Here is a 23298-nt window from a genome sequence, read left to right on the forward strand (position 1 = left end):
TTTGGAAATCTGGATTAAGAAGCGTAAATGAGGTTTCAATCTTGGCTTAAAATTTAAGCAACAGGTATTCAGGAAAGAGTCTTTTTAATGCAACAAACCTGATTGTGTTTTGATTTTTCTAAAGAGCTGGATAAATATTCCCTCACAGCTTCATCGTTTAGGATCTTTTCCCCCACATACCAGACGTAGTTATTCACGTTTCACCAGAAAATAAAAAGCTGACGGTGGGAATTTCAGGTCAAGCTGACTAAAAACTCCCCCCGGATCTTTCCGTGCTGCGAGGACGCTGCGGGAAGGTGGGACTGATTAAGCGTCTTTGCTCTGAAGGAGCGAGAGACATTGCTAAACCTGCTCCTGGAAAGACCGCAGAGTAGTTCTGACCCCAGCAAGCCTAAAAGTGCTTTCCTGTGTGCGCCCCGGAAGCGAAAACAGCTCCCTAACAGCGACAGGTTCATGAAATCAGCACCGAGATAATTTTGCTCGCTCAGGTTGTGTTGTCATGCGGTGGACTGCAGCACGGCGGTGAAGAAGCCGTTGGGGAAGGTGAAGACAGGTGTCGTGTCAAACGACTTATCCCCGCCAGAATGTGTATCCCCCGGAAATGAAGATGTTGTACTTTTCTTAACGAAATATAGGAATGGTGCTGTTACAATGTCGCTCAGTTAATGGGTTAAAATTGAAAATGTAACACTTGTTAGCACGATCGTAAGGGTTAAAACTCGATTGATCACTCAATATAACACGTTTAGATAAAGTAAACGGCTCTGTGGTCATTTCCAGATGTGTCACGAAAATATTAGCTTTATGTTATTAGACTGTCGCATGTCTGTCTGCTGAAACCAAAACTCCACTTTCCTGAGTTCATCACAGCTGTCTGCTTGTTCCTCTTTCTTCTTCACTGCAAAAACAACTAAAAATAAGTAACATTTTCTTAAAATTTGTGTTTTTGTCCTAGATTTGAGCAGGTAAATAATATAATCTGCCAATTGAATGAGTATTCTGACTCCTAAAATAAGATCATTAGATATCCTGCACTTGAAATAAGATGCTGGAGATGAGTTGTTCCTATTTTAAGTGCAAAAATCCAGTCATCTACAGTGTTTCTGTAGATGACTGGAGTCGTACTTGTGCTGCACTGCAAAAACGGAACTAAAAATAGTCAAATCTTCTTGAAATGAGTGCATTTGTCCTTGATTGGAGCAGGTAAATAAGATTATCTGCCAATGGAATGAGTAATTTTACCCCTAAAATAAGATATTTTGATATAATGCACTTGAAATAAGTCGATGCAGATGAGTTGCTCCTATTTTAAGTGCAAAAATCTTATTCCATTGGCAGATTATCTTATTTACCTGCTCAAATAAAGTACAAATACACTCATTTCAAGAAAATTGTAACTTATTTTTAGTTCTGTTTTTGCAGTGTCTTTCTTTATTTTTGTTGGTACCTAGACCCGCATGAATGGATGTAACATAAAGCGTATTTCACGTGTGATCAAATGAACACTGAATAAAAGGTACAGGCAAAATTATCAGATCTGGTAAGATTTTAATTCAAGCAAGAACCATATAGAGATATTGACCATATTAAGTAAAGGAGGAATGTCGCTTTTAAGAAATAGGAGTTTAAAAAAAAAATCTATTTCATTTTCATTTTATTAGAATGTGATGTTTAAAAGTATTTAGACTTTACAACATTGGAGGTCAAATTTTTTAATTGATTTCAAGCACGCTCCCGACGCAGGGGATGCAAACTCTGGCGGGGGATAAGTCGTTTGGCACGACGCCGGCAGCCAGAACAGGACGGGAGGCTGGCCCTTCTCCGCCCAGCGTGCGAACCGGTCCCCATCTCTGGCAGAGATCCCGCGTCCACGCTGCTAGGGGGCCTCCAGAGACGGATACGCCTGGAGGGCAGAGAGAGGAGGAGAGGAGGTGAGGGTCAGCTCTGCTTCCAGCTGTTGGCTGCTCCTCATGGAGGGGATCCACAGCACTGGATGCTGGGAGAAAAGTCTCACAGTGTTATCCTCGTTCTCCCTGCGAGCAAGCCAGACTTCCTTCTCATCTATTTATTTGGTCTGTGCAAGTGTCACATATCAGAAGGTTTACCAGAAGAAGAAAAGAAAAAAAAAAAAAAAGATGGAAGGTGAGGGTTTCCCCTCTGAAACAAAAGAGATTTGGCCGAATCAGCTTCAACAACGGCATCGTTTTACTCTACTCCACCCAAAGGCTTTCAGAGATCTTCCCCTAGCTTTGGCTGTCTTTACGTCTGTTTTGTTCAGGTTTTCATCTATTTTTATTTTCAAGCCATGCAATTCCAAATATACAAAGTTATTCAGGCACAAAGAAAAAAACCAACAGACTTCAGGGGATGAATGCACCTTTTATCACGTTAGAAATGCCCGACTGAAGGTCCGAACCTTAAAAAAAAAAAACCTTCCCCAGTCTGTTCTCCTCTTTCTCTTCCTTCCTCTTCCTCAGCGTACTCATTTCATCTGTTCAGCACACTCTGATCACTCATTGGTACATTTCTGTTTCTGTTCTTAACCGGCTGCTTATCCTTTCCAGCCAGTGGATACATGCTTCCTCGGCATCCAACCTCACACACACGACTCATATACTACTTTCTGCAGCTCTCTGACAATTTATTTTTTTTATTAGACCCGTATCATTTCTGCCCACAAACCTCATACTGAAAAACTGTGCAAACGCTTGAGAAGGAAGCGACATGGTCATAGAGATGGAGGCAGGCAGGCAGGCCAGAATTAAAGCACCGAGTCTGAGCTCAGCGCTAATGACAGGCTGCCATGCCAAGGAGGGCCGGAGAGGAGAGAGAGAGCGCGAGGTGGAGGGACGAACGAGCCCGACGGAGAGAATCTGAGAGGTAGCGCCGGAGCAGATGAAATGAAAGAAGGGAACATCGGGTAAGAGGGCGAAGAGAGAAAGCGCGTGATGCACGCTGGAAACGACGAGAGACACGGATTAAAGCCAGGATTAGAAACACAAAGGAAGGGACGGAGTCGCGTAGTTTACAAGCCGTCCGTTGAATGGAGACGCTCAGCTGGAAGCAGCAGCCTTAATGGCTATCCAATGCTCCTATAAAAGGAAACACATTCACACACGCGCACACACAGATACACGTACAGTAGATTGACGGATAATAGGCTGCTGGCTGCAGCACAATGAGCTCAGGGTCTTATTGGGGAAAGCGGAACGGGCCTTGGAAGGTTTACGTTGCTCATTGCGCTCCGATTAGTCCACAGACAGCTGCTTTGTTCGGTCTCCGAGGGCCAAGGTGAGCTCCTCGCCACGAGGGCCACTCATAAACCCCGACGCCGCTCTCAGGTGCAGTCCTTAGAAAGAGGAACAGGTCGAAAATAAACATCAACTCATCTGACCCAGAATGGGTCAATGCCCCTTTGACCCGGTGTCCCTTCACACCCGCCCCGCTCCATACTGAGCGGTCCAGCAGCCATGAAGCCAGAACAAGTCGTTCACAGCTGGAAAGCAGCCAGAGCGTGCTTTTGGCTAGGATGAGCGGAGCAGAATCAAACTCATTTTTCACGGCCCGTTCTGCAGCTGCTTCAACGGCTCATTGAGCAACACAAGAGGAGTGTTGGCAGCAAACGAACACGCCGATCCTTCTGCAAATGAAGCCGATGACGTTTTTAACTGAAAAGCCCTGCAGCCCAACGTTCTTGTTTCTTCCGAGAGGAAACGGATAAGCAAACATCTCTAGTCGTATCAAGCGATCCCCGTCAAGGTCCCGTGTTTGAATCCCAGGTGAAACTCAACCGTGGACCCTGGCAGGCTGCGATTCTACGTCAGGCACTCCACCAGAGGAACACAGAACCCACATCTACAAGTTAGCGATGAGTCGGTGGAGAAACGGCAACATTAGCCTGGCATTGGAGCGCAGTGCTCTCGTCAGGCCCATATTAAGACAATGTGGTGCCCCTGGGCACTATACCTCAAAGCCCCCCCCCCTTACCCGTGTTGTCCTCCGGTCAAAAACATTAGACATAATCAAGGGGATTTCTGTAATGTAATTTACTATTTACTAACTTACACAACTACATGTAGGCATACGAGCAGTGAGCAATATTCAAATATCTCGTTTTAAAATGTTGAAATCAAAAAAATCTTGATTTATTTATCATTTATTATTATTGTGACATCAGTGTTCAAAAAACGAATAATGCATGGTCTTTCAACAATTTCAAGTAAATAATATAACAATTTATGAAAAATATATTTTTAAAGCATGTGTCATGTGGTGCCCCCCCATGGTTGGTGCCCCTGGGCACTGGCCCTTATGGATAATCCGGCCCTGGCTCTCGTAAACCACAAGGAGGCAGATGTCCTTGCATTGAAGACCGTAGCTCTATCTATAGCCACATATTATATATACACTGTGTTATGAAGTCTAAAATGAACCTTTTCCACTTTTTATTGGCGATATATCCCATATTATTAGACTAAAACAGTGTAGTTAGATAATAATTAGATGTGACTGAGGCTTCGTTTTAGACTTAAAGTCAAAGAAAAGCATGCAACCATTTTCATGTGAAACATGCCGTATTCTTAGCATAACACCCCAGTGCACTAATAATTGACAGACGTCACATAATAACCTCCTGACGCCCCCAAAAACATTTACAGTAGCAGACTACAAGCAATCCTCAAGCGCAGCTATTATTATCTGAACCGGAAGCCTGGTAGTGACGTCTGAACAGCACCGAGGAGGAAGTAAGCACACCTTCCCATCGTACTGGAAGCTGTCAGTCAGTCGGCACGCCAAGCAGCTGCGTGTTCTCGCACGCTCGCATCTTCTTTCAGTGGGTTGGGAATAAAAAAAAAAAAAAGGGACTTCCCTTTGCATGCATGTGGTTTCTTTTTGCAACCGTATGCCGAGCATTGCGGTATGTTTAGATCTATTGCCTTCAACCTGTTGTATATTTGCCTGATGCAGCTGGTACGTCACTATTATCATAATTTTTGCATGATTTTAGTGTGTTCTTTGGACGCAAAGATGGCAGCACCTGTTAAAAGCGCAGAAAGGGTATAAAACACAGTTTTACTCTATATAAGCACCAAATTACTAGTGATAATACTTCAACGTTGCCATCATATAATCAATGTAAAAAGAACATTTCCAGGCTTTTGATTGACTTTGGACACCACATTTAGGTGACTGATGTTAAACAGGAGTATCTATACACCTACCATCAAATAAAAAAACATAATAAAACCCAGCTCTGTGCACTTTTACTGACATGTTCTTAGTCGTGTCTCACAGCAAAGGTCATAGGCAGCAGAGAGCTGCCAAAAGCATCATAAGGATGTCATCTTCCAAAGGTATTGGTCAGGAGAAGGCCACAAAAGAAATGCCGAGGTTTCAGTCCAGGGTTTTCGCCAGCGCATTTCAGCGTAATGGACCGTTACGCTGAAAATGGTCAACGTTACGCTGAAATTAGACCGTTAGGCTCACGGTTATAGAGCAACATAGAAAAGTCAGTAGAGCTCTTGAACGTGCATCAGCGCGGCTATAAACCCCGCCGGACAACAGAAGCCTGCGCTAGCTGTTATTAGCTTGACGAACAGCCCCCTTCGAGCTGCACTACGCAACGCTCCGCTGCAGGAATGCATCCAGAGGAGGCCTCCCACAAATACAGGAATATACACAGAAAAAGTGACAATACCAAGAATGCACCTTTGAATTAATTCTCTGTTAAAGCTCCTTGGGTTTCATTAGAGCGCTCCAAATGTTTGGGTTTCAGAGTTAGCATAGCACCCCTTGACTTAGCAATATCAGCCTATTTAGAGTTTCTACATTTGCTCGGCCATTTCTAAACTACCTCTTCTGCCAATACCCTTTTTTTTGTTGATTTGGAGATATACTTTGAGTTTTTATCGTGTTACGAGACTAAGCCATATCTTCATATTCAGCTACAGTTCAGCTAAAGTGCCAAAGCATGTTTCTCCCACCGCTGTGTGTCGCTGTCGGTACCGTGTTCCTTCGGTGATGCGTTGTGTTCTTGTACCAAACACGCCTTTTGGACAAATGGCCAAAAAGTTCAAGTTTAGGTTTTGTTTAGACCACGACACATTTCCCCCACCTGCTTCAGGGACTCGTCACATGTGGCTAAACTCGGGTTAAGTCTACTGTGTTGCTACCACTGGAGTACGAAGGATATGAGAGATTGTGAGTTGTCACAAGTGGCAATCCTCTCCGCCCAATTCTTCGCCGCACAGCTTAATTTTTCCGCTTTGTGAAGAAAATAAAGAGGGTTGAAACTGCTTTTTGGTATGAAAGCCTTCAGAAACGCCACAGACGGATGTGAGAACAGACGCTGTTGAGGTGAGGCGACGCTGAAGGCGTGAATGATACCTTTAGGAGCTGAGAAAAGGAACATGTACAAAAAAGTACTTGAATTCTGTTTTTTTTTTTATTCCAAGACAGCATAAGGTAAAGGATGATCAAAACTGCTTTTCATGGCCGTGTGTTTTCCATGTGTCTCTGCACCTTCTCCCACAGCGGGGGCACCCGGGCATCGTATATATTGTTGACATCACCACGAAGCCTTTGATCCCCTTCTCCAGCTCCACCAGGGATGAACTGAAAGACAAACGCGCACAGAGACAAACCGAAATGACTCTTATTTCCGATCTGCTGGAATCACATCCTCACAAACAAGATCGGCCTTCTGTTTCCTGAACGTAGTTTTGCCACAGAGGACGTAAACAACATGAAATCCCCCATCAACCAAAGAGCTAAATCTGTAACTCTTGTTTTTAACAGACTCACGGCTCGTCAACATCTAACAATAAAATAAAACTTACAGCAGTTTGTTACTAACAAACTGCTGGTTAACTTTCTATCAAAAATATCATACCTTCATACATGGCTGCTTTCACCTTATTATTATGCGGCAGATGAAAAACAGCTGCAATCATATGAACGACTATCTGTAGCTTGACAACAGAAGGAGTTTTTATGAACCTGAATATTATAATAATGAAATATGTTCTACCTTTCGCAGATGCTGGGATACTGGATCTTTGTGATGAGACTACTAAAAAACAACAACCGACTATTTTAAAGATCCAGATCAGACCAAAAAAATTTTTTTTTTTTTTAAACCAATTCAGTCTCTGGTGTCGTCTAAAATGGGCGAGAGCTGACGCAGAGCCAAGACATGTTTTAGATAAGAACCAACCTGAAATGGAAATGATTCAGCGTTTCCCACAGTAGCATCCCGTGTTTACATCACTGGACACGTTACTGGCAAAGATGTGTAGAAAGCCTTGAAATAAATCCATCTTTTATTGCAACTACATCATCTCACTCAAATACAGGGGAAATACATTCCATGTAAAGAAATTATTGTTTTTAGCTAAATTACTGCTGCCGTATTTAGTTAGTACATCTATGTTATCCGATATATTAAATGCAATACTTTTTGTTTAATGCATGCTTAGTTAAAATGGGTTCTTCTTCACCGATCAGAGCATCTAGGAACATCCAATTTATAATCCATGACTTCCTGTTTCTCACAGAGGCCATCAGCCACCGTTTAGAGTGGGAAACACAGAAGAGACGTCCCATAAAGGTGAAGTAGACGTGTTGATCTTCATGAGTTAAGAAATAGAGGCCAGACAAATCACTTCTCACCTAAACCTTAGTTCCTATGCTCCACTTATCTGGAACAAACTTCCAGAAAACTGTAAAAGTGCGGAAAGCCTGAGTTCCTTTAAATCGAGATTAAAAAACACATTTGATTAAGATTGCATTCAACTGTTCTGGTTAAACTGTTTTACTGAAACATCATTAGTTTAACTTTGTAGTCCAACTGTTTTTAATGTTTGCTTTTAGTTTCTATTTTCCCATGTTCTATTTTGTTTCTACATTGTATCCCTACTTGCTTTTATTCTGTTTTTTTCCCCTATATTTTAATCATGTAAAGCGCTTTGCATTGTCTCTGTACTGAAATGTGCTATATAAATAAATTTGCCTTGCCTTGCCTAAACTTGTTCCTATTTACGGCTAGAGCAGAAAATATAATCAAAAATAACTGAAAGTATAACAATAAAGGTTTATCTTACCACCACGCACAGCTCTAAAAGCTCTCCACTAGAGAACTGCAGTAAAAAGCTGGTTGCTAGGGAGGGATCAAGAAAAGGTCTTTATATGTCCTACCATTACAAACATAAACGTGGAGGTTGCTAAACACTTTAACTGGATCCGTCTCTTTCGTTCAGATGAGACTGAGGTTAAGATTTTTGGGAAGAAACACTCGAGAGTGAAGCAGGAATAGGTGAAGAAACTCAGGCCCACTGTTGAGTACGGTGGAGGATCTGTGATGCTGTGGGTCTGCTTCTCTTGCAAAGGCCTAAGAAACCAAGTTAGAGTTCATGATAATTAGTTCTCCTATATATTCAAATTCAATCTTTTTTTGGTAACACTTTATTTGAAGGGGTGTACATAAGACTGACATTACACTGTCATAAACATGACATAACACCTGTTATGAACATAAATTACTCTTTATGAATGTTTAGGACTGTTGTCATTAATTGTCATTCGGTAAATTATGACACTATTAAAGCAAAGTTGACATTGTTTAAAATGTCTTTGTTATGACAAGCCCTTAACTTAACCAAATCCCAAATCAAGCCCTAAACTTAACCTTGTCTCTGTTCATGTCAAGTTGTCATAACAAAGACATTTTAAACAATGTCAATTTTGCTTTAATAGTGTCATAATTTACAGAATGACAATTAATGACAACAGTCCTAAACATTCATAAAGAGTCATTTATGTTCATAATAGGTGTTATGTCATGTTTATGACAGTGTAATGTCAGTCTTATGTACACCCCTTCAAATAAAGTGTAACCCTTTTTTTTTTAAAAACAATTGTCATAGATCACATCAGCCTGGATCCACACAAAGAGGAGATGAGAAATCCGTCTCTGGTTTATGATTTTAAAACATAGCTGATTATTTTTGCCACAGAACCTCCAACTAACTTCACCACCAGCAGATAAAAGTGTAAGGAAGGCCGACAGCCGAGCTGAGGGAACACCAGAACCCAACCGGTTCTGCTTGTCTTTCCGAAACGTAACACGTGCGTCTTGCAACGTCAGCATTGTGGCCTCAACAGCGCATCGAAACCGAGAGGCTTTTATTCGCTCGCTGTTTCCAAGCCGTGGTGTTCACCAAATCAAATTCTCCAAACATTGCTGCTGGAGGGGGTTGGACTGGTGGGTTTGATGTGAAAGTTATCATTTCTTGTCATGAGGACGCAAAAGACATGAGCTTCAGGTTGGCCGTCTCCAGGACTTTTCTGTTATGGCGTCCTCCAACAACACCACAGTCCAGCTTACTCCTGTACACCACATTTCGAGGCTTTCCCTTATTTTTTAGCTTTAATGAAGCGCTCCGTTTGCCTCAGAAATCAGATCTGGGTATGAAGTATCCCTCACCCAACCAAAATCCCCCCCGCCCCGGCTAGAAGACTTCAATTAGCAAAACAAGCTAATAGCAATTCATTTTGTGATGTTAAACCCCTTAGGGATTGGTTCACAGGTAGAGGGTGTAAAGCAGCGGGGCTGCCATTTATTATTTAGACACAAAGCATCAGAAGTGTGAACACATGGCTACCACTTTCTAACTTCTGGCATCTAACTCTGGTGACTGGAGGCTGCTGTTGTCCCCCTGCACCGAAACACAGCTGGTTCAGTCAAAAGATTCGTTGCCCCCTTTTGAAAATGTGCTTCTTTTTTGTTGTCGTGTCCTTGTTTAAATGAAATAAATGTTGATATCAGATAACAATGACTCCAGTAAACAATCCAGTCCTCTGTGGAGAAAATAATTTCTTATCTTCTTAAATGACAAATTACATTTTTTCTACCTTACCTGTGGTGCCAAGATCCTGCCTGATGCAATGAGGTAGGCCAAAAGATCTCAAAGACCAATACATCAAGACACAATCTAATGGGATACAAAAACCAATGAGGAACAAAGTCGTTTATAATAATGGAGGTCCCACATTTTAGTCAAATGTGTGGGAAGATGGTTGAAATTAGGTTACTGAGCAGACAAAAAAATAATAATTCAGCAGCAAATCTTCAACAGAACGTCTGAAAAAAATTATAAGAATCAAGGTGCTGTGATGGCCTAGTCAAAGCTCAGACTTGAAGCTAATTGAAGCCACAGTAAGAGCCATCATCCATGGAGAGAGCATGGAGCAGGGGGAAACGTCCCAGGACCGGCCCACCCACCAAAATTAAATCGGTGGCTCACCTTGGACGTCACAAAGAACCCAGAACCACATCCAAATCAAGCCGGACCTCAGCTAGGGTCAGACTTCATGGCTGACCTTCGTCATGGCAAAAATTGGCCTCCATGGGTTCGAAGACTAAAACTGCTGCTGAGGAAACTGAACCCAGGTTTTCCTTCCTGTCTTATTTCAAAATAAAAGTCTGAAACATGGACACAGGCTGTCGCGTGCTGACACAATGTGGGCCCTAGCAGAAGGACTTATGTTTGATGAGGAACATTTTCATGTTTTACCCTTCCACCCTCCCTGACGGTCGTGGCCCCCGTTATAAATGTGCAGTCAGTTTCACATCTGACTTTGTTGTCGTCTAACAAACAAACAGCATCTGACTTTGTTGTCGTCTAACAAACAAACAGCCGCTCTAAAGCATCTAAGAACGCGCTACTGTGTGATGGTGGAGGTGGCGGTGTCACTGGTTAAGGGTTATAAGGCAGCTGGAGGGCTACCTCCAAAATCTTGAACTTTATCTCCAGCCAACTGTGACATGGATCCTAAACACATCAAACATCATTTGGGACTGGATAAAGCAGGCAAATTAAAATGTGGGGAGTCCTTTGCTTAAAAGCATATTCTCAGCCAGGAAACCAGACAATTTAAAACCAACTCTACCTATTCTGCCATAAAGAGTTGTCAAATATTCCCTTTTTACTTGTTAATGGCAACACAAACAATGTGCTTTCTCTGCAACTTGCTAAGACACAATGAATCAAACACTACTGGGAGTTCATTTCTACTGTCATTTAACCCTGGATGTGAAATTATGACCCCTTGTGGATCTGAGTAAAAAAACAGCAAGAAATAGAAATTTGTGCAACAAACTTAAGTAAAATGCAAGCTGTTTGTTATAATAGTTAAAACTCTGTAAAAAAAAAAAAAAAAAAAAATGGACAGCTGAAATAAATGATTAAAAACCCCAAATTAATGTCCCATTCATTGATTTGACGAGTCTCGCTGGAACTTTATAACTTATAATTCCTCATTTTAAATGTTGAACATCTTGTTTTTTTTTTTTTTTTTTTTTAAGTTTTACCAAACTGTTTCTATTTCCTGTAGACACAGGAGTTCCCGCCCTGGTTTGACTCCACAGACACATTTTATTCCTCTGTAAGCAATTCAACAACAGCAAACTATGCAAAGAAAATAAGAATAAAATACAAACGCCAGGCTGCAGGAAGTATTTCACTGAACTACCCAGCAATCGCTACTATTATTCCTCTCCTTTCACTCCCCTGAGAAACTGCAATAAAGAAAACAAAGTGAGGACATTTTAAAAGCTGCACGTGTTGTGGTAATACTCGCCCTGTCCTCTTGGTGGTGCTAGTGCTCTGCTAAGGGCACAGAGCTTCAGCAGACCACAGCTTACTTTTATAATGAGGGAAAAAAAGCTCTTTTCAGGCAGATGGAAGGACTCTGACTTTTACTTTACTCCTGAACCTAAACTGTGAACAGCAGAGGGAAGAAGACAGAAAAATAAAAGAACGCCAGCGCCTCAGTTGTAGTAGTTCTGATTCACGGCTGCCTCGCAGAAGTAGCCGTTGATGTAGGGCAGGGGTGTCCAAATGTTTTAGTACATGGGCCAAAATAGTCAAGTCAAAGAAACACGAGGGCCAGAAAAGTAAAAATCTTTTAAAAAAAAACAAAAAAACAATCATGTTTTTGTTTTACTTGCTCTACAAAATATGATAATTTTAAATAAAGAACTCAGATTTTCTTTTGTAAGGAATGAATGTGTAAATTATTGTAAATCCAAAATAAAAAAAGGGGTTCGCTCATTTGTTGTATTCATCCAGTTTGTAAATTATTTTGAACCATTTGACTCTTTAACAATAATAAACAGAACTCTTTTTTTTCCCCCTTTTTTTTGTCTAGCAATATAAAAACAGTTTTTGGGTCAGTAGTTCTTTGAAAACACTTACTGTAATTAGCCAAGTTTAATAATTGAATTCAAAGCAGATTTGAATGCACCTAAGTCTGAATTTAAGTATCATTAGATGGATGTTACTATCAAATTAAAGACAATGTCAAAAGTGTGTTTATTAAAAGATGTGTTGGACTTAACATTTTTAACTGTAGGATTTTTATCTTTCCTGTAATAATTTTGTCCTGATTTAAAACTAAAATTTTCAATCGCCATAAACCATATGTGCTGGTGGACCTAATCTTTATTCCAGTGCAGATGGGGGGGCCTTATCAAACGTAAAAAAAAATATATATATATATATAGTACTGGAGTATAAAAGCACCCTTGGCAAAAAGTAGTTTATTAAAATGTACTACGAATATACTTATTTCATACTTAAAATGAGGCAGCGTACTTGAACTGTACTTTTTATTAACTATATTTCATATACTTAACAATAGTAGAGTGAAATATACTTGACTTATCCTGGAAAGTACGAACAGAAGTCTTAAGCTTATGCATAAGTATACTTAACAAAATGAACTTCAAAAGTACTACTTTTTGCTAAGGGTGGCCCACCTGCATTGTTTTTGGCTGCAGCTTACAGCTAAAGAAAGCGCCGTCGTTCAATTCTTGGGCTTTTGCATCAGGACAAGGTAACGATCTGGCCTGTAGCAGGTGGCAAACATTTCAATCTAAACTCATCGCTTCAAAAAGTTTAAGCCAAAATAAACCAAGTGCTGCTAGTGAAATGTACGCGAGGAACCGACCTGTAACCCTCAAAGCGGGTGCACCTCGGCGGTTTGCCGCTGTGGAGCGTACAGGTGTGGTAGCTCAGTACCGAGGTGGAGACGCCTCAGAAAGTCATTTCAGAAGCCATGGTTGTAAAGTCTGAGGAGAGCTTTCAGACATGAGGTCTGTCATTCGGCAGAGAAAATTATTTCGGGTGGGGCTTCTGCACCTGCATCTTGTCCAGTCCCGGCATCCATGAAAGAGACAGGTGGCAGTTGACGAGGAACACCCAGTGACCAATTTCTAGAGGTTTAGAGGTTGTAGAGCGCTGTGCAAAAGCTTCCAGGGGGTCGATGGAAGTTTTTTTTTTTTGGAAACCGGATTTTTTAAGTGTTTGAACTGAGGGGAATTATGAGAATAAAGGCGTAAAATTACAGGAATAAAGTAAGATTTTGTAAGAGCGCTTACAAAAAAAGTGCAGTTAAAATAGGAGATGTGGAGCATCTTGTAATGTTTCGCTTTGTTATCGTTTTCACAAAAAAGAGAAATGCTAAATCTTTTTTGCACATCAATATCAAATCAAACCCAAGAGGTGTGTCATGGCCCCCCCCCGGGGGGGTCCCGACCCCCACTTCAGGAACCCCTGGGATAGAAGGACAGTCAGGTGCACAGATGGATTTAAAAGCCACAGAAAAAGCTGATTGGAGCAGCTTAAATTTAGAAATGTAAATGTATCTTTTTTTTTTTTAGGCTAACAGGGAATAAGTATGGGAAAAATTAATTTTTTTCCATACTTATTCCCTCCCCCCCTGCTGCTTATCCAGACATGGAAACTAATTAAATCAAATTCTGCACTTCTTTCCCAGACTGCGTATGGGTCTGAATGAATGACTCAGCTAAAATGACAGCAGCTGGTCCTTTATCGTTCTTCACTTCCCTCCTCTATCAGGCTCCTGGCGATGGGCGCCTGGCCCAGAGACACGGCGTTAAAGCGTTTGCTCATGCCCGAGGCCTCGGCCAGCTGCAGCAGAAAGCTCCTGTGGGGTCCGCTCCAGGAGACAGCACAAAGATCAGAGGAGTGCAGCAGGTGGATTCCTCCACCACCTGAGAGAGAACGCAGAGGAAGAAGGAGGGCTGGGGGCCCCTGACCTTTAATCGTTTAATCGAATGTGAGCGCTTTAAACCGCGTCAGACTTGTCCTGTTGCAGTGTTGAACACTCTGAAAGCAATCATTCGCAACAGCTGACGCCGCCGAGTCCAAAGAACGGCAGCCGAAACGTGCCGCCTTCATGTCGAGGACGGTCGGCTCCACGAAGCGGGCCCCTAGGTTGTGAACGACGAAGGAGGTGATGCAGAACGACACGCGGTCTTGGCGTATAGAGAGCGCCCTATGGTAAACGAGACAGACAGGAAACGGAAGCGTGCCTTTGGATTACGGTTGTCACAACAGTAAAAGTACCGTATTTTCCGGACTATAAGTTGCCCCGGAGTACAAGTCGCACCAGCCATAAAATGCATAATAAAGAAGGAAAAAACATATATAAGTCGCACTGGAGTATAAGTGGCATTTTTGGGGGAAATGTATTTGATAATATACAACATCAAGAACAGACATGTCATCTTGAAAGGCAATTTTAAATAAAAATAGAACGGAGGCAACAACAGGCTGAATAATTGTACGGTTAGCTTACGCTACATGACACAACTGAGAACGTGCCTGGTATGTTAACATAACATATCAAAAGCTTTTCAGATAACTTTAGCATAAATAACATGCGAAGAAGTTAACCAAAGCGCCCGTGTCACTCCAAATAACTAAAATCCAGTGAAATCTTCATCCTCGGTGTCACTTTCAAATAACTCCGTTAACTCCGGAGGTAAAAGATGCGGCACTTCCGCTTCTACGTCGCTTACGTCTGATTCAACACAGGCCTAGAGCGCCCTCTGGTGGTTTGGTGTGAAAATAACAGGTGTAACGATATACCGGTGAAAATGTGTAATAATTTCACACATAAGTCGCTCCAGAGTATAAGTCGCACCCCCGGCCAAACTATGAAAAAAAAACTGCGACTTGTAGTCCGGAAAATACGGTAAGTCTGTTGCAGGACATCAAATGTTTTAAAACCCATATAGACAGCCTTGAGTCAAAAACTAAAAAATATCCCTTCCTTTCTTCAACAGACGATCAAACCTCACATATTTTATGTTTCATCTGGTCCATCTGATTTATTTTGCCGTGCTTCAGTTATATTCAAATGAGGTTGCGATTGGGTTAGAGTCAGACTAAGCCTCGCCACTAAACACAGTAACAAGTGAGGATGATTTGCCGTAAAGGAGTTGTTATAAAAGGCTGAGGTCAGGGGAAGGTAATCAATCTCAGGATTGTCGACGTTTGAGAACTAAAAAAAAGTCCCATCAAAGAAAGACGACGTTCATTGTATATGTCTCCATCAACAGTATCTACTGTCTTTAAAGGAACCTGGGTTTTTACGGTTTGAGCCTAAACTACAGTTATTGTGCCACAAAAATTCAACATTCAACATCACACTTTTTAGGAGGAATACAGGAAAGACCTTAGGATGGAGAATTTTACCTTTTAGCAGGACAACAACCCTAAACATACAGATAGTTATAACTATCTGTATGTTTATCAGGATAAACTGACATCAGTAGTACTGCCGCTGTGGAGTATGGCAAAACATTTTAACATTTATTTTTACCATTATAGATATCCGTCATTTTGATTCATTTTGACAATACTAACAGTATGAATTTTGGTTTAAGATATAGCTAATGTAATCTTTACTAGTTACAACTAAAATACAGGAATCTATGGTGACAAACGACCCATGAATGGCAAAATAGTTTGAATCTTACTAGGCAAAACTTGTTTTGACTTGTCAGTATCTAATTTCATATATTTTGAATAAGAGTCTTGACAAAGCAAAATTATGTTGCAGATATCAGTAATTAATATTTAGTCTAGTGATTAAATGTTAATCCCCCCTGCCGCGGGGGCGGGGCGCCCCCGCGGCCTCTGGCCCCCAGGGCCCATGGCCAGGACCACTTCAGCGCGGCCGGCTGCCGGCGGAGCCCACGGGCTCGTCCCCGCGGCTCTTGAGGGCGTCGGCATTGCGGTGGCTGGGGGATTTCCTCGGGGTCGTCTCTCCTCTTTCCTCAGGGGGGGGTTGTAGATTTCCTGTGAAGGCCCCTCTCGGGCGCACTGCTTTGGGGGCCCCTTTGGGAGTCCGGGGTTATGGGTCCCCTGACCCCTGCCTCTGTGCTCGGGGAAGGCGGGTCTTCGGTTCTCCACAACCACTATCAAGCCATTTCCTTCTGGATAATTTTCATCTAAACTAGTGCACTCTCACAATCTCCCACAGGTGCTGGGTCCCAGGTATTAAATGTTCACTTATATACAGAAAGGCTATAATTTATTTACTTTCTTTTACTTTTTTTTTTTAGGTATCACATTACACATGTCAGCTTAAATAATAATACATATGATTTAGCAATGGTATCAAGGTGTTACACGATTGTATCTGTTGCTTTATGTCTGTTGGTTGTCCTGTTCTTTTTGTGTCTCTTTCCAGGTGATGGAGCAGACAGAGGAAGTTTTATCATTCTCTTCCTTTTATCTCTTCTTTCTTTCACCTCTTCTTTCTCTTTTTTTTTCTCTTCTTGTTTTTCTTTTATTCTCCTACTTTCCCATTGTAGTGTCCATATAATTTGAAATTCTCCCTGCAGGAATCACAATAAAGCTATTTACACGCACAAATCAAGCGGAGCATTATGGCGAAAGCTGTTTGCTCCACTTGTGAAAGTAAAATCTGTCGAGCTCTATTTGGCATTAAGATATCAATTTTTATTGCCACATTGCTAGACAGGACACTGGGAAAAAAAAAATAAATAAAAAAAAAATAAAAAAAAAAATAAAATAAAAAAAAAATAAAATAAATGTTAATCGTATTGCCATAAAGCTGTCTCAAAGGCAGCCAGCTGCTGCCTTGTCCTGAATCACGCCTCCACTGCTCCCAAATTTTGGAATAAGGTACCACTGCAAATCAGAGAAACTGACTCACTTGCTTTTTTTAAATCTTCGCTTAAAGAACATTATTTCTCCTTGGCTTTTAACTCAGTTTGAGAAGTTTGTATTTGATTCTTTTTTATTTTATTATTATTTATTTTTTGTTCTGCCAGCTAGAGTGGGCAAGAGTATTTCTGCATTTTATTAGTTTTTATCATTGTACAGCAGTTTGGTCAACGGTGTTGTTTTTAAAAGGCTTTATAAATAGAGTTGTATTTTAACTACCTTGTCTCAGTTCTCCATCGTCTGTACACCATTCCCCCGTCCTGACCTCTCAGGCCGAGTTGATCTTCAGCTCGGCCTGTTCGCTGCTCTCCAGCTGCTCTGAAACTTTGCTGGCCGTCACTTTGGAAGCCTGCAGGGTGTTTACCAGCGGTGCGTCATCCAGCAGAGAGCCACTGGCTTCGTTCAGGAGCCTGGTGGGATCAAACAAACCCAAAGGACACCAATACTTCAGATAGTTTGCAATTTATAAAAATATAAATAAATACAGCACCCTTCACCATCACTGGAACCGACAGCAAAGACTTGCCCAAACTTCTTAAAATAACCAGTCTTGAGACATTTGTCTTCACTTATGCTCTCTTCTCTTTGGCTCGTCCTACCGGTGAATAATTCTTCTCTACAATGACCCAATGATGACTTAATCTCAGTTATCTCAAAGAGTTCATGGTCCTGTACAGTCAAGGCATTTAGGAAATCTAACAGTGACAGATCCTCCATTGTATTTAAGAGATGACATAAAGTGCTTTATATACTGTACATACATCTATTCATCAACCTTTGATGAACACTTTCTTCCACTCGGACACAAACACACACCTGCTCCTTGACAGCGGAGGTAACTGTGGTGGTCTTTGAAGAAAGTGGCGATTGGACAGCTTGGTGGTGATGTAGAATCTGAACTCGGGATTGTATTCCGACTCCTTGTCGCCGAGCTTCAACAGCAGCCTGCCACCTGGGAAAAGGCAACCCCAAGAAAAAAAAGTCACAAATCTGACATCTAGATAAGTCAAATCCCACCAAGGGTTTTGCTCAGGCGAGTCAGACCTATACGTGTCAGGGACTTATCGAGAACAGGGTTGAGGGAAGGATCTATTTCCTCCTGGACGTTCTGCAGCAGAACAGGATCCCCAAACTGGATGGCATTTTCTAGCACCCGGATGTAGTCTGGCATTTGAAAGTCGATTAGTTATAGACCCCGGACACAAAGGAACCAGCGAGTCAAAACACAATCACAAATGGCTGTTATGTTGGTGAAGATTCTCAGTCATCCTGGGGTCCGTTCTTCATACGTTGCTTAAAACATCCAAGATCAAATGAGACATCCAAGATGATTTCATCCGGCTAATTGGGTTCTTCCAACACACCTGTTGTTTACGATTAGTATGGCTGGATTGAGTTATCTGAGACAACTGCGCGTTCATGCGTTTGTTTAAAAGGGGAAATGTATCGATAGTAGAAACAATGATCAGCAGCGCTGCTATTGGCTGTTCAGCATGGCCAAAGAACGCCCACAGTTTTTCTCCCAAGCAGAACACGAGCTTTTAATGGAAGGTTATGCCGAATTTGAGTCATTAATTAAAACACCTAAAAATCTGTCAAAGCCAGGAGAGAGTGCCGTCAAAAAGCAGCAGACAAATTAATGCGTAAATACTGTCCATGGTAGATGTTTCTATCACTTTCTACAGTATGTATTTTTGCTTTTTAATAATTTCATATTTACTTTGTTCTTTTATGTCAGAGCCTCCACAGGACCCACTAGAACATGGGGACAAGTAAAAGTAAAATACAAGAATATTCTACAAAATGGTAGCCTTTAATTATTACACTTTATTTAAAAAAGGCACTTGTTATGTCAAGAGATCCAAATTTCGGTGTCATTCCTTAGACACGGGAAGTAAAGGACACGTGCAAACTGGGAATTTTAACAAAAAAATAATCTTTATCCATAAAAAATTAAAATTTTCCTTTTCCAAGTCATCCACAGTTTACACGGTAAAACTGTATTGCTCCATGTCTAGATAATCCGTCCATAGTTTTTTCTAATACAATGTACGGCTCGACAGGAAGCAAGCCTTTCAAAGTAAAACTAAACTTCACAATAAAATGGCCCGAACAACAAATAAAACAGGGTTCGCAATACCGAACGGTGACTAAGGTTTAAACATTAAACTAAAATTCAAAATTTAATTAGAATACGTTTTCAGCTGAAATACGGACTTTCCCACAAGGGGGGAGGAGGGGCAGAGTGATTTTCACCTGGAGAACAGGTGACCGGCTGAGCAGTTCTTACTGAATAGGATAAAAATAAAAAGCAAACCATCATACAAATAACTTAAATATTTTAGATTTATGGCTCCAACACCACTTTTTCCTCTTTAAAAGCCACTGTTAAATGATGTGTTTGACTGTTTATAACAGCCACCAAGAAAAATCTCTCTACTGTCGCGCTGCGCTACAGGATCCTGTCTATTGTGCAATACGCGATTAATTCGAAAAACTCTGCAAATTATTCTTGCACCTTCCGCAACAGTTTGCTGTTGTAAAAATGGACATGGCTACGACAGACTTCCCTATCTCCTCCGCTTATACAGCCGTGATCTAATCTTGTTTACATGAAATAAGCCTGCTCTCGAGCAGGTTCAAGCTGGCGCACATGTTGCTATGACAACAAGTGCAGGAAGTCTTTCGAAGAACCAAACGATCCAAGATGATGCCAAATCGTCAACAATGAAATCCTGCTAACTGAGTTAGCGACGTACGAAGAACGGACCCCAGGTCATTGTCATTCCAAAAAAGTCAAAAAACAAAAACAACTGGACTTTTTTCCGAAGTTTTTCGGAAAACTTCCGCTTCCCATCCGGAAAGCTTTCTCAATTGAAATGTCTGGAGTAATGTGGAGTTCCAAGCTTTATACTATGCCCAACAAAGGACTTGTAATGGCTTAGATGACATGCAAATTGAACTGAAACTGGTCCACTCATTAGTAATGGGGAGTCGTTAAGGTCATTGTTGGCCTGCAATTTAAATCAATTTGCATGTCATCTAAGCCATAACAAGCCTTTGTTGGGCAGTACTATAAAGCTTGGGGCTCCACACTACAGACATTTGAGTTGAGAAAGCTGTCTGGATGGGAAGCGAAACGTCTTCAAACTTCGGACAAAAGTCCAGTTGTTTTGTTTTTTTGAAATGTCTTTTATACAATCACACACAATAACTTAGAGTAAAGTAGCGACTGCCGACAGAAACGAGCCACAGCTTCTCAATCCAAGGCCTAAAAGCTGAATTTATTCAATTAACGTCTTCTACAGTAGATATTAGAAGGTAGGTTTCAGCGATCAGACCATAATAAATTAAACACATTTAAAACCTTTATTGTGTTTACGTCAACACATGGCTGGAAAAAAAGGGGCAATCATTTATGTAGGTTTTTATCATTTTCCATTAAAAATGGCATTTAATTTTGTGTGCATCTGTTGCATTATCAGACAATATGTGGCATCTTAAGCTACTTTACAAGAAGCCAAATCCTCAACGTATCATGTTGAGAAACTAGACTGCACTTTAATCTTTAACTAAAAACAGGCCAAAAAGAGAGGAAATTGACTGAGAATCCCACTAACAGCGCAGGAAGAGAGAGAGACGAGGACACAGAAGAAAGCAGAGCCGCGTTGCTCTCACCTTTTTTCCATTTCCATATTTTTGATCCACTTCAGAGCCTGGCCTTGAGGGTCTGCTATCAGTGGCCATCTTAAAAAGGGGGGAGAGAGGAAGTCATTTATGTCACACTGAAGAGTAGTAAGAGATACAGCTACGGCCAAATATGTGGAAGTGACCCAAATGCTGGGCTACAGATGCAGTGATATTCCAGAAATTAGAAGAGTCGTTCCGATGAGGCTCATTTGTCAGATTAAAAAGTACCATTTGAGAAAGAAAACTGTAAGCAGATGTTAAACATACTTTTCTCTAAGCCTATATTTCTGTATTAAAAATGTTCTTGGTCTGATGTAATACGCTAATGTTAAATGTTATGTTATCATTAGCTGTAAGCGGAAAATCAATATGATCAACAAAACTCAGCGAATTGAGTTGCAAAAAAAATAACATTTTATATATAGAGCATAAATGGAGCATGAATCCCTATCTATATTTCTGACTGCGTAAATATTACACATTATCAAATTTTAAAATCAATAAATCTAATTTAAATTAATCAAATTTGCCTTGGGGATTGATAAAATATATTTTTAATTGCGTTGTTGAAAATAGTAAAGCGTCCTTCAGCAGTTGTGTGCCATGCTGAATTAAATGTTAAAATATTAAAAGCTAATTATTCAAGGTAAATGTGATCATTTTAGGATAAGACGAACATTACAGGTTTGGTATCCCGGCTTTCAGCAATACAGGGTTAGAGGAGCACTACATGTCATGGACTTGATGAGAAAATGTCTACTCATTTCATTAGAGACTTGAAACCTGACTGTGACTTGGAAAAGTAGCATGTTGCTGAAATCTTCACAACAGAGCCAGTACACAGTAACTCTCAGAATGACGTTGCCCTTAAACATCACTATTACCTTCATCCATATACTGTCTGTGATTCATTCAATGTGATTTATATGTTTTACAGGCCTACAATAGATGAAAGGTTTACTCATGAGCTTTATTGGACCTCAATGATCTGTTGAAATATACATTTACATCCTAATCGGCCTTGTGCAGTAAGACGTGTCAAACTGCAGCAACTCCTTTTTCAACGTTAGACTTCACTTACGGTAACTCTCCTCCCAGCGGACCCTTTCTGTGGAGTGGACAGTTTCAGCTCCATCTCCTGAGATTTCTTTCTCAAGCCCTCCTTCATGACCAGCTTCTCTGTGTGTTGCTTTTTAAGCTCGTTCAGCTTATCCGCCACCTGTCCCCAAACGTCCCTTTGAAATGTGTGAGAGTCAAAGTAAAACCTCTTTCATTCCAACCTCTTGAACCTTTTCTCTGCGTGTCGACCAGGGCAGCTTCCTTCTCTGCTAACTGGTTCATGGCGGCGTTCAGCAGCGCCCGCTTCGGCTCCACATCCTGGTAGATGCCTCCATACACCTGGAGAGACGGAGGTCACGCTAATACAGGACTCCTTCTTTCCAAACTGGTCAGCCGGTGTTAAGTTCTGCCCCGTTGCCGCCTCTCACCCAGCTGTCTCTTGGCTTCGGCCCAGGTCGGCTCGTTGCCAAGCGGGGTCATGTCGGCGTGCATCACAGCCTCCAACGGCGCTGGAGGACGGCCGTGAGACTTGATCTCTGTCATGTCCTTCTTATTCAGAGACCCCTGGGCCTGAGAGTGAGGAGAGGGAAAATGAGTGGCAGTGCAAAAAAAAATAAAAAATTAATGAAGGCGAAATGTGAGGGAAGCTGAGCGACCTTCAGGGCCTCTTCCAGAGCAGGCAGGGCCTTGTCCAGCTCCCTCTGCGCATTATCAGCCACGGCTTTACTCCTCCGCTCGGATTTTCTCGCTATTCTCACCCACCCTCTGAACAAAACCACACCTATCACAGCATCTGCTGGTGGATAATTGCTCACCGACACGTCTCGGCGACACCTACCCTCTGCAGTTCATCAGCCTCCGCCTTTTGCTTTAAAATGATGGATAAGTACTGGTCGCACTGTTTCTGGAACTCCACCACCTGCTTCTTGGCCTCCTCCTGCTCCAGACTCATGGCCTCCACTTTCTCCCGGGTGTCGCTGATTTTTAAAAAAGGCCTTTTCGCAGCTTGCTCACCTGCTCCCCCAACTCGCTGAGCGCAGAATCGTCGCTCACGGTCTGGCCCAGGTAGGTGGTGGTGGGAGTACAGTTATGGACACTTGAATACAAAGTATCAGCCATAAACATGTGAGAAACCCAAACTTTTAGTATATTTTCTTTTTCTTTTATTTTTTTCCTTTTTTTCCCCCTATCTTTAAATTTTTTTTCTTGTACATATTCAATGGTTTTTGGTGCAAACAAATAAATAAATAAAAAATTTAGTATCTGAGGGCTCCACAAATAATGGAAGTAGACAAACTTGTGAACTCTGATGCCTGTATTTTATTTGTTTGAAAAATAAAACTCTATTACAAATTTTAGGGTTCTGTTTGGGGTTGTGGACCAAGCTTAAAGACCACGGGTCCGGTTTAGTTGTCTGGAGATCAAACAGGCAGTTGAATCAGTCTTTTTAAATGTTTGTATGAGTGTCAATTCAGTAAGCAAA

General features: G+C 41.4%; 1 protein-coding gene across 5 annotated transcripts; it reads right to left on the bottom strand.

Annotated features, from left to right (window-relative positions):
- Positions 1-1723: 1723 nt before the first annotated feature.
- dnah2 (dynein, axonemal, heavy chain 2) lies at positions 1724-22795 on the bottom strand. 5 transcript variants are annotated; one of them, XR_004932690.1, is made up of 7 exons: positions 22472-22795; positions 22244-22385; positions 20745-22154; positions 18111-18230; positions 17883-18018; positions 17286-17476; positions 1724-1903 (listed from the first exon to the last, which is right to left on the bottom strand). XR_004932690.1 is itself a non-coding variant. In XM_036146933.1 (3 exons), exons 1-3 carry the CDS (start codon positions 18235-18237, stop codon positions 17335-17337), a joined length of 405 nt encoding a protein of 134 aa, XP_036002826.1. In that variant the 5' UTR covers positions 18238-18330; the 3' UTR covers positions 17286-17334. The 5 variants fall into 5 exon arrangements, 1 of the variants encoding a protein (XP_036002826.1); XR_004932691.1 differs by having other exon boundaries at positions 20745-20813; positions 21838-22385; XR_004932689.1 differs by having other exon boundaries at positions 20745-22385.
- Positions 22796-23298: the final 503 nt, after the last annotated feature.

The sequence above is a fragment of the Fundulus heteroclitus genome, chromosome 14, assembly GCF_011125445.2.
Source record: "Fundulus heteroclitus isolate FHET01 chromosome 14, MU-UCD_Fhet_4.1, whole genome shotgun sequence".
NCBI lineage: Eukaryota > Metazoa > Chordata > Actinopteri > Cyprinodontiformes > Fundulidae > Fundulus > Fundulus heteroclitus.

Bases quoted from the DNA above. Each gene is read 5' to 3' on its own strand.
- dnah2 (XM_036146933.1), bottom strand. From the start codon at position 18,237: ATGCCAGACTACATCCGGGTGCTAGAAAATGCCATCCAGTTTGGGGAT. The intron at 18,019-18,110 runs GTCTGACTCGCC...GCCTTTTCCCAG, and splicing joins TAAGTCCCTGACACGTATAG to GTGGCAGGCTGCTGTTGAAG. The intron at 17,477-17,882 runs GTGTGTGTTTGT...TGATCCCACCAG, and splicing joins CCTCCGCTGTCAAGGAGCAG to GCTCCTGAACGAAGCCAGTG.